Source organism: Typha latifolia, chromosome 7, assembly GCF_019914945.1.
Source record: "Typha latifolia isolate L0001 chromosome 7, TyphaL0001v2, whole genome shotgun sequence".
Lineage (NCBI taxonomy): Eukaryota > Viridiplantae > Streptophyta > Magnoliopsida > Poales > Typhaceae > Typha > Typha latifolia.
Genome location: NC_133092.1, coordinates 10,570,116 through 10,581,873, shown reverse-complemented (window position 1 = coordinate 10,581,873; position 11,758 = coordinate 10,570,116). Strand labels below are relative to the sequence as shown.

Below are 11,758 nucleotides of genomic sequence, written 5' to 3'. Positions count from 1 at the left end.
ATTTTTCTAAACCGATTTAAAAATATCATATTCAAGATTAATAAATAAGAGTAATTAACCAGGCTTTGAAGTTAAACTACATCCAAATGCCATCTTCGAACTCGTACTGAGTTGTCGGATCAGATCCAAAATTGCCACCTTATATTTCTCTATTAAAAAATTCGAAAAAAAACCTTCACTTAGTATAATAAAAAAAATTTATTCTAATATAAGTCTTTTTATACTAAGTCCTATTTCACTAACACATATTTTTCTCACCTATCCTATTCCATTCATTATTTTTATATTAATTAATTACTATTCTACCTTTTTAAAAAATCTCTCTAATTAATTTTAATTTTTCTCTCTTAATTTCTTTTTTTCCTCAAATAAACACCATAATATTTTATAATATTTTATACCGACATAATCACTTATGTACAAGTACAAGTATAACAAATGAGCATAGTTATGCCGGTATAAAACTTATTCGAGAAGCTAGTTTTCAAACCAAGTAATCTCTCTCTTCTTATTTCACCAAATCTCCTCTCTAAGACTCTAAGCTAGTCAAATGGTGCCACATTTAGGTTCCCAATTTGACTAAAATCACATTTAGACTGAAACCAAGAAAAGAAAGGAAGAAAAAAAACTAGAAGAAAAAACCCAACACTTGCCATGTTTATTTATATTTTTATTGCAAAACACTTGCCATGTGCTATGTGGCTCCCCCCACTAACAACCTATTCCCCTAACGTGATCATCTACACACATCGATGCAGGAATTTGTTACGCCAGAAACCTTCAAACCTATGGTAGAAGTGCAAAACACGCGCGCCAGAAAATTCCTACATCCTTGTCTACAGGCGATCTGAATGCTCCAGAAATGGTAAGGATAGTAAATATACCCAAGTTTTAGCCACAGTTATGGGATATAAATACCCCTCCGTCGACCCCTTTGCACCTCTTGCTTCCCTTGTCTTCCCCCATTGGGGTTTTTGATCAGCGAGCGAGAGACCAAAAGGGGCCGCAGCTTCCCCCCTTCCCCCCACGGAAAAGGAGAATAAAACCTTCGGATTATCACCCGGAATAAGCGATCTCCGAACCCGGATAGAGTTATCCCGAGATCGATCGTGGAGAGGGCGAGAGATAGATAGGAGATTTCCCTCCCCAGTTCCGGATCTCCGCAGCTCAAAGTAGGAAATTTTGATCCCCCCCGGATCCCATTCCCCTTGTATTTTGTACTTCTCTTCTTGGATAGAGTTCGATTTCCCTCTCTTTACCCCCATCTTTCCTCAGTTGGATTCGTCTCCTCCGGCTAGATCGAGAGGATTTGGGCTTCTTGCGTCGAGGGGATGTCGGTTTAGTTTCCTTGCTTGGGGTTGGACGCATGGTTTAGGAGATGGAAGAGGACTGCACTTTAAAAACCATCGCGGTTTCGCTGCAGTCTTGGTGTAGTCTCTTCAAGTGAGTATTGAAGGTGGATGATGCTGATTTCGCAAACCCAGATCTTGATTTGTGTTGGGCATGGCAACTCGGCTGGTGACTTAGAGTAGTCGGGGTTCGATTCGAGTTGGAGTTGTGTTTTTCTTGCTGTAGTACTAGTAGGGTTGAGGATTTTGTTTTCTAGGAAAATTAACCTTTTGAATTTTGACTTGTTGATCTTGGTTGCGAATCGTGATACTTTGGCAGTAGAAAGGTTCTGAAATTGGAAATGTGTGCAAGGACATGGTGCATGGGCAAGTGTATGACTGGCAGGCTGTTCCCTTCCTGGAACTGCTGTACTGGAAACTAGGAATTATATCCCATCCAGGGCCACCGTGCGATGTCTCGCTGCTTTCCATTTCCTCCCCCAGGATATGAAAAAGTTCCAAGGAGCTTGCACGCAGACTTGTTACAAAAGGTTCATATCTTACAAGTTTGTTTTAATTAGATTACCTGTCACTTGTTAGCTTAACTCTTTGGCTGTTCACCTGATTCTTACATCCATTAATGGTTTATATATATATATGAAAGTACTTACTATATTAGATGAGGACAAGATGTTACGCCCGACCTCTTTGATCCTTTATCTTTATTGCTATGGATAAGGTATTAACTATGTTGCAAAAAAGCTTATACTCATGATGAGACCTTGTTGAAGAGATGAAAAGGTCAAGCATTGATACATTTCCATCTGGAATGGAGGCGCTTGTAATATAATTGATTGTTACTTACTTGACATGTTTCTAATTTTCTGTGATTTTGCTCCTCCCTAGAGTTGTGCAGCTTTAGATATGATATCTAAATGGAAGGTACTAAACATGTCTTCAAGTTGCTTAATGATAGAAATACTTGGGTTTATTCACTTTGGGATGATCTTCTGGTCTGAGAAATTTCTGCAACTTGTGTTCAACATAGAGAAGGTTTAAGTCATGTTTAAAACACTAGCCTAGGATAAACTTTCTGGCTTTAGTTACGATTATTATGTCCAATATATTATTCTTAGGAAAGAACGGTGATTCCTTCACCAAATCGTTCCTAACTTGTTAGTTGTAGTTTGATGCATAAAACCACATGAAATAGAAAGACATGCTCTTCAATAGCATCTTGCTATCTTTTGATAAATGAGGTTTGTTGACGCTGGTTTGTCATAGTGCAACTTAGATTTTCAAAAATAGTAAATGGAGTTTGGATTTGTAGCTAGTTGTTGTTTGTTTTTGTAATCCCAGCTTAGAATGAAAGTTCCCTCTTATCCTTATTTTAGCAGAATTTAATGCCACATCTTCATCCTAAAAGTTTGCCGACTCTGCCATGTCAGGAATTTTAGTTTTACAGAATTTTCCTTATATTATGTTGTCTGTTGATAGCTCTTCATAGCTTTTATTTGCCCTAGGTATGTGTTAAATTCTTTCTAGTGCAAGATATCTTATTTCCTTCAATATTACCAAGTCTAAGGAAATTAAGAAATTGTTCTTATCCTAAATTGTCATTGGGAAATTAGATTTCCCTACTAACAAAGACAGTAGGATCTTAGAGATCTTTAAATTTATGGCAGTATTGCACAGACTGAACCTTGCTTGTTTCTTTTGTAGGATCTTCTTAATTGGTAGCTTTGCATTGTCTTTTTGTAGCTGGACCCATATTAGGTAAGAATTAGGATGGTAATAATAATGATTTGATACTCAAGATTGCTTGTCATATGTTCAATGGCTTTATCGATTCTCTATATCATTCTTTTATTAGAAGCAAGAGTCCTAAAAGAGGTATTACTTGTTTGAACTTTGAACTTTATCGTGATTATGTGTTAAACAATATTCGGCCATCGGAATGGAAAATAATGTAGCCAAATTCTTCTTCCCATTGTCCTACTCATTTTAATGATCCAGATCTTTCATGCTCATTCTTCAAGCATCAATAGAAACCCTCTCATTTGAGCTCGTGCATCAATCTGCACCTTTGTCCCGATCTACAATTTATTTTATCCAGTAAGTGTAACTGAACTTGCAAGTCAATCTGCACCTTTGTCCCGATCTACAATTTATTTTATCCAGTAAGTGCAACTGAGCTTGCAAGTCAATCTGCTGTGGTCATGCCCCATCCTAAGGCCTAGCTATACCAGTCGGATACCTATTATGTTACCATGAGACTGTAACCTTCAAGTCGGCCGCTAAATCATCTACGCTAATACCAATTGTTAATGAGGCACGAGAGGTCCTAGTCCAAGTAAAAGATGGTGTGATACAAACTTTAGAACCCTTATCCAACAGAAAATTTAAGCCAATTGAGGAACCAAGAGTCTAAAGTTAACTATTTACATTTTCACATTTTTTTGCTTGGGGACCATCCTCTCACATTTGACTTCGCAACAGTTACACATGACAATTCTGTTTGCAGCAGTGTGGTTATAGTCACACTATATTATTTCCTAATATATTATTCAACATGTTCCACATGTTGGAATGATTCTTTAAATGAATATGTACATAAGGGGCTGGCTCAACATGCATAGGGTTCACATATCCTCTGCTAAATTCTCATAACTGATTAATTGAAAGAATTGTGTTCAAAATAGTTTATTTGCAATTCTGCTTGGTAGTTGATTAACTGAAGTTTCTCCATACCAGTGAACTATGCTTTTGGCAGGGTGAATAACAACAATGGTTAAGTGATTTTTTTTGCAATTGCATCTGACACACCTATTCTGCTGCATGCACACTTTTCATTATGCTTGATATTGTTGTCCATTGTATAACTAGCATTCACTGGGTCATTTTATTCAGGTACCTTCTTTATCTATGCTGCACCTGTGGTAGTAAGTGTCAATCTAGTGATGATTTTTGCGTTAAAGAAAATATTGATTCTTGCCTGCTATTTTATTTTGGAACCTTTTAGCTTTTTATTGATTGAACTGTCTAGTATATATGGAATGTTGAAAATAAATGATATTTTTCAAAATATGAAATTTAGTGTTTCTGGTTTTCTTTTTGTCCTTTCATTTAAGTTGAATAATAGTTGTGGTTTATGAATTGAATGATATGCCAAGCTCAAGTCAATAAAACTAGTCCTTTTTTTTATCTCTAGCTCTTTTTGAATCAATAAAACATACTATTTCGTTTCAAGATCTTAAGTATGCTATCTCGTGATTTTACAACCGTACCATTTGTGACTTTTCTTGTTTTACTTCACGTCTATCCTTTTTTCTCTATTATTTTCCAATTTTCCTTTAGAAAGCAGTATTCAAAATGATTAGTTGGTAACTGGGTTTCATCTGCTAGTTATTAACCTTTGTTTTCCTTTTTTTACTTATCTCTCAAAGTTTAAAGATATCTAAAGTAGTTTCCTAGTGAACTGTCTTATGTGTCTCTAAATTTGGGTATGCATCTTCACTTGGCAGCTATTTTGGCCCTTTTTCCGTTTTGGAGTTCCAATGTATCTATGTTATTCGAACGTTATATACAATTCATTGCATCCATAGTATGATTATTCTCATGTGTTGTAGTTAGAGTTTTGAAGAACCCTGACTCACGAACTACCTTTTGACTGATGCTTGATGAATGGTGAACTTTAAACAAGTATATTTTACCTGTTATTATATAATTTTACTTGTTCACCTCCAGTTATGTTTTATAATTGTACAAATTAATTTTTCTGAGCATTGTATTTTCTATTTTTGGTGTCACTAATAAATGTCTGCCGGGGCGGGGGGGTTATTTTGGAACTAAATATTGCCTATTGTATTTTGTTGCTGAACTGCCAAAAGGAAGTCTTTTTTCTTACTGCTGCCTATTTGTTAGGGATGCAAACTATATTCAACTATCATCTTTCTACTTTATATCCTTGGGTGAAGCTTTGGTATGAATTGGAAGATCTTTATCAGGAAAGACCTCTGTTGAGGATTTTGTCTCTCGCCCAAACAAATGCTAACAGAGAAAGTAGTCATTAATTGAACATAAAATGGTGACTGGCTTGCATGAACTAATCTTTTGGAGACTGAAAGAAGGTCAAGCGTCCGATTCTATAATATAAATGGAAAAGTTTATGTAAAGAAAAGAAAAACAAGAAGTAAAAGAAATATTTTTAATTCTTGTGCAAAAGATTGTTCTAATTCTAAAGGAGATAAAGTAAAAGATTCATATATAGCTTTGTGGCTTAAGAAGCAGCCAAATTCCAGGAGTTTTAAGCATAGGAATCAATGTGGACAAAAGAGAAAAATTATAGCACAGTAAATTAAGGAAGATATTTGAGGTCAAGAAGAAAAAAGACTAGAATGTATGAATGAAAAGGTAGCATGTGAATAAGAACTATTAACTAGACAATTGCTTTGTAGATTAATTCAATTCTTCATCATTAACCATGTTTGAAGAATTAAAACATGGCATCTCTAAGGCCCTGAATTGGACCTGTTTGGCTGCTAATTTATATCTCCGATACACAAGATCTTAAAATGTTATCTGTAGTCCTTTTCACTCCATTCTATATCTAATCACCATGTCTTCTTTCATCCCATCTCATTTAGCAAATCTTTAATTAATTTGGTTTCAAAATAAGGAGGGTGTTTAATCTTGACTGCCCGATGGAGCCATTCTCTTCTGCGAGAGTTTTCAGAGAATTTCCTAGGGTCCTATTTTGAGTAGTTTCATATATATTATTTTTGTGGACAGATTGTAGTTGCATTTTGTGAGATCTTGAAACTTGATTTTAGTTCGAATTTGTTGTCTTTGCTACTGTGTTTAGATAATGCAACTTTTATGCCTTTATGGTTGTTATTTGCCCTTTTCTGGGTCTCGAAGTAAAACAGACTTCTTTAAATTGTTATTCCACAGTTACTTCGTTGGACGTCAAGTAATCAGATGTTTATTTCATGACTGTTGAATAACTAGATAACTGCCATTCTGATGATTGTAAATTGCTCTTGAATCCTTAATCCGTCAGTATTGGTTAGGGATGGTAGCACTGAACAGTTTACAAGGGATTAGGTCTCCTGATTCTAATTTTCTCGTCTGTTCTAAATTATCTGAATTATTCCATTCTTCATATCATGGTTAGTTTGCTCACCTTATGCTTAACTTGTTACTAAATCTGAAATGAACTACTCTTTTCAGGAGAAGCACAAAGAGAAGAAACATAAGAAGGAGAAGAAGGAAAAAGAAAAAAGAGAAGGTAAAGAGAAGAGGGACAAAGATCGAAGTAAAGATAAGCACAAAGAGAAGAAAGACCGAAAAGAAAAACATAAGGACAAGAAAAAGGGCAAGGACAAGGATAAAAGTAGGACATCTGAAGAAAAGACCGGAAAGCAGACTGAGGTTCACCATGAAGAAAGGATTGGAGAGAGCAGCCAGAAAGCTGAGGAGGCCAAAAATTCTAAATTCAAAGTGGAGTTGGGTAGGAGGATCAGAGATGAAGAAAAAGGAGCAGCAAGCCGAATGGTTGAGACTGGTTCACTTCATAGAAGCCTTGAAAATTTTGGTGCTGCTACTGCTGTGGAGAAGGAACGAGCTACTGTTAGTAAGATGGTTCCTATCTCTTCTGGAATTGCACAACGAAAGAATGTTGGGATGGAACAACAGACTAATAATGCTGTTATTTCAATTCAAAGGAAATCAGAGGACTTGGGCTCTGAAACTTCAATGCAAAAGGAAAGAGGATCAAACTATCAGTTGGCCCCTTGCCTCACTAATACAGGACAAAGAGGAAATGGAGTGGACCAAACGGTGGAGAATCCTATTAGTTCTCTACAGAGATCTGACAGCACTTCTGCTGCAGCTGTTGCAGGGACCCGGAGTGGCACAATTAACAAAATTATTTCAAATACAAGTATTAGAGTGCAAAGAACAAATGATGGGAAGGGGCAACCAGCAGAAAGTTTTTCCAATTCTATTCACAGGAAAATTGAGGGCGTGGGTCTTGCAACTGTGGTGGAGAAGGAAAAAGGTCTTCCGCAGTGTATTATTTCAGAATGCGGAAGAGATGTTGGAACAGACCAATACCTGGATAAAAATGCAGAAAAAAGGGATGAAGGAAAGGAAAAGTGCAAAGGGAGAGAAGCTGATGACAGAAAAAAAGTCAAGGACAAGGGTAAGGATCGGGATGAGAAGAAAAAAAGAAAGGATAAAGAGAAACGCAAAGAGAAGGAAAAGGAGAAAACAAAGGAGAAAGGTGACAAAAAACATAAAGAACATGATAAACCTAGAGAAAGTAGTAAAAATCATCAGATTGATAATCCAAAGTCCTTAGCCCTTGACAAGGACAATGGAAAATATGCTGGTACTGATGAAAATTCCAAGAAGAGGAAGTACTTTGAGACGAATGGTTTCTTACATGGTGAGTTCCCTCTGGTTTCTATAGATGTTTTCTGTTTTTGCCCGATATTCTTGTCCTTAGAGTGCGATATGTTTTATGGTTTTTAGCTGTTCTTCCAGTTTTTATAGTTACATTTGCAATGTGATACAGAAGATGACAAGCAGCCTGCTAAGTTCCCAAGAACAGTCCCCTCCAACCTTTCTGTGGAGAATGGTAGAATATTGCCGTCATCTCATGTAGCAGCACCTATTTCTTCTAGCAAGCCAGGCTCCTTAAGTAATATCAAGGCAGAGAAACAACTAAATTATATGGAACAGAATATAAATGGCACTGCAGATTCTCAGAAAGCTCCAACTGACACGAAGGTTCCAGTTTCTGTAGTTGCTGTTGAGAATGGTGAAGGTTTTCATAGACCACCTCATCCAGATTCCAAGTATCTCAGCCAAATATACTCTGTTCCCAAAATTGAAGAATGGCCTGAATCTGATGACCAAAACTGGCTTTTTGCTAGCAATCACCTTCAACCAAAGCCCAAGATAAAGCCTGAGGTTGATGAAACACCCCTGGTGTGGGCTGAGGCAGTACAAATTGAAGCAGATGCTATTGCTTTACCTTATGTCATCCCTTTCTGATACCTGTCATTTCCGTTATGCCATAAATGATGATCAGAAGTTCCTGAAGGGTATGGCAGCAAGATAGACAGCCTGTTTCTATAGCTGCCTTTACTTGCTACAGCTGTTCTTTTGGATAAATGCTCAGACTTGTTGATCAGCAATGCGTACCAGGGATATTGCCCTGTACTCTTGGGAGGAATATCTTACCACTCGTTGCTCCCAATAGGGTGGTGCCTGAACTGCAGGACTTGGGCGAAAGGTTGAACATCTCCTTGTGTATATCCAATTTAGTGAATCGTTTTGAGAAGAAACACATTCATTTTAAATGCACTAATCAAAGTTATAGCATGAACTGGGGAAATTGATCGAATCTTTTCATCTATTCGGTAATTGAATTTTAGTTGGGATCAGTGAGAGGAGTAGCAGGCTTGCTTTAGTGGCACACAATTTTGATTTGTATTATGTATATCTTTTCATAACAAAATGTACAATAGAGCGGGTGAAAAGGAAAAAAAGAAGAAGAGAATGACTATTACGATTCATTCATATCTTATTTTGCTCCTTTTGAAGGAGGCATCTAGTTGTATTTCAGTTTTTTTCTTTTTATTAATTTGTCTACAGTGTTTGTGAGGGTAGTTATTGCTAGAGAAGGGACTTATATCAAGGAGAGCTTAGACTTTTTACACAGAAAGCATTGAGTCATGTTATCAGCTTAAAAACCACTTATAATTAAGTGCTTCTTGACATGGTTAAGTGCTGATCTTGTTTAATAGAAGAAACAGAAACCAGTGCGGCTTTTCTGCCTTTTGGCACCTATTCTTAGATTTGGTCTATTTGACTATTATTTTCTTCATTTTTCCTCTCTTCTTACTTAAATATTATAATCATTCGTTTTGAAGCGATCTACTCAGAATTTCAACTGTTCTATTTCATATTTGTTTACTCTAATAACTCGTCAAATATTGTTCTTGGCAACCTTGGAGTGTGAAAGCTCTCTTGTTTACACTTATGTTGTGTAGACTTCATGTGCTTATTATAAATTTGCTGTTGTCTTTGTTGATCTTTGCTCTAAATGTCTCCGTTTTGTGATATCAATTATATTTTTAGGAGAAGAATGTACAAGAGAGAAGGGAGGATTATAAAGATATCGAGATGACAGAAAATGAGTGAAGAGAGAAAAGAGCTTTGCCAAGGAACCCCTTCTTGGATAAACTTACTCCTATATGGAGCTTGTTTAGACTGAGGAGCCGAAGAGATTCTTTACCTTAGAGGAAAGGGTTAAACTCCATATTCTGCTAGATAGAGATGAAAGATCTTTGCCCCCCAAAATACTTTGAGGAAGTTGTAATATGAGTTAACCGAGAAAATCATATGTGCATTAAATCTCCAACTAATTCGATCTGCAGAGCAATTAATAAAAAATAAAAAAATAAATCTTGTTTCAAGGAAGCAAGCTCTTCAAATTCTTCAAGAATAGCGGCATCACTTGGTATTTGCGAACAGAGGTTGAATAGATACGACAAAAGCCTATCTATCTGTCCAAATGCTAGTTCCATTCTCTAGTGTGGGTTTTTGCAATTTAATTATATTTAATTTTTTAATTTAGTATATAAAAATGAGTGTATATATTTTTTATAGTCTATACATATTTTGCACAAATCCGATGCCCACTAGAGTCTATTATTATAAGTTAAAATATTAAATACAAATAAATTGCAAAATTTCCTCATTCTCCATTGCTATAATATAAGAGATGCCACATCTAATACTATCTCTAGTTTTAAGGGTATCTTGCTAGAAATGGGAGCAGAAGGTTGAAGTATAATTTTTAGAGGAAAGCATCTATCATAATAAGAATTGAGCACAAAATCCTTCCAATTGTTAGTCCATTCTTATTTTTTCTTAGAAAATTTTATAAATCACGCTCTACATTTTTATTTATTTTTTGAATCACACATTGTCTTTTAAGGATATTATAACTCAACTCTTCTTTTTTATATATAATTTTAATTTAGTACCCTGAGTTAACATAAAAAATACTAACAAAGTAATATTCTATTATTATATATATTAAATATATTATAAAATATCTAAATTACTCGTGTCACCTTAATTAGCTTATTTTCTCCCATCTTCTCTATGGGATTGATAGAAGAGGAGGGCCAAGAAGAAGAGGACGAGGAGGAGAAGGACGGACGAGGGAAGGTGGTTGTAGTGTGGTTGGGAGAAGAAAATGGAGGGATAGGGAGGTGAGAATATTTTAGTAATTTAGTTAATATCAGTTAATTAAAATAATATTATGGTATTAAATAAAAATTATAAGAAAAAAAAAAGGAGTCGGATTACAAAATCCTCAAAGATGAGATGTGAATCACACAATATGTAAAATATAGAGTGTAAAAATCTTTTTTTTTTTAATTACTTGGCTTTACTTTAGATTATATATTGAACCTTGAAAGTTTTCCTTGGAAATCTTCTTTTCTGCCAAAGCTGGAGGTTGGTTGGCACTTCACTTCTAGCTTACATTTTAGAACAGATATACTTTGTTAGATCATACAACTTTGGGTCTTTGGAGTTTTTATACTATTCTTCTTATTTATTACAATCACCAACATGCTCTTAGTGCCAAATCTTATCATTATATCCACTGTTTTGACCATGAACCTTTAAACATGTGGGTACATGTTTTATTAAATTGTTTAGTCTCTAATAATTAAGAGAAAAGATAGATTTTTTAGAGAGAGATAGAAGTTGAAACTTCATAGTTATTATACAGCTGTAAATAATTTATTTCAAGATTAGCTATCAATGAGTAGGCTTTGCACGCCAATTGATTTTGGATTGCCCTCATATTCATAATATATGGCCATTGATCATATGAATTCATTTGATGCATTAAGTAAAAAATTTCTCTATTATTGTCGAACGTTACTACATGAACATATCGACAAAATTTCGCTTGGACTCTTTGTGTAATCAGATCTTGTAAGACCACAGAATTAAATAAAACAGTTACCAAAAGAACTCATGCACAAAGATTTATGTAAAAACCTTTCAATCAAGAGAAAATCATGAAACAACAATGCATCAACTATACAAGATGCAAAATGCAATGACTCTAATAGCTTATGTTCCAATATTGTAAGTCTTATTTCTCTATAACTGAACGCGCATAATCCCATTTAGAATTATTCCTCAAAAGAGAATCTATTTACAAAAATTCTGTGGAATTCGTCCCTTGTGGATTCAAATATAACCTTAGTTACTTGACATTGTAATCGTTATGCATGCTATCTTGATGGAGCCTTAGTAATATCAATATTTGATGCTATTATATTTTGCAACTTTGTAAAGAATAAATACTGAATTGGGTAGCATCAAGAGGT

At 35.3% G+C, this 11,758-nt stretch overlaps 1 protein-coding gene across 3 annotated transcripts; it reads left to right on the top strand.

Moving 5' to 3' along the window:
- The first annotated feature begins 938 nt into the window (after window positions 1-938).
- On the top strand, window positions 939-8,914 carry LOC140792073 (uncharacterized). Of its 3 annotated transcripts, XM_073142895.1 has the most exons (4): window positions 939-1,172; window positions 1,276-1,879; window positions 6,561-7,779; window positions 7,909-8,914. In XM_073142895.1, the coding sequence occupies exons 2-4, from the start codon at window positions 1,802-1,804 to the stop codon at window positions 8,388-8,390; spliced, it is 1,779 nt and encodes a 592-aa protein (XP_072998996.1). In that variant the 5' UTR covers window positions 939-1,172; window positions 1,276-1,801; the 3' UTR covers window positions 8,391-8,914. The 3 variants fall into 3 exon arrangements, with proteins under 3 accessions (XP_072998996.1, XP_072998997.1, XP_072998995.1); XM_073142896.1 differs by having other exon boundaries at window positions 939-1,879; window positions 7,912-8,914; XM_073142894.1 differs by having other exon boundaries at window positions 939-1,879.
- Window positions 8,915-11,758: the final 2,844 nt, after the last annotated feature.

Bases quoted from the DNA above. Each gene is read 5' to 3' on its own strand.
- LOC140792073 (XM_073142895.1), top strand. From the start codon at position 1,802: ATGTCTCGCTGCTTTCCATTTCCTCCCCCAGGATATGAAAAAGTTCCA. The intron at 1,880-6,560 runs GTTCATATCTTA...TACTCTTTTCAG, and splicing joins ACGCAGACTTGTTACAAAAG to GAGAAGCACAAAGAGAAGAA. The intron at 7,780-7,908 runs GTGAGTTCCCTC...AATGTGATACAG, and splicing joins GACGAATGGTTTCTTACATG to AAGATGACAAGCAGCCTGCT.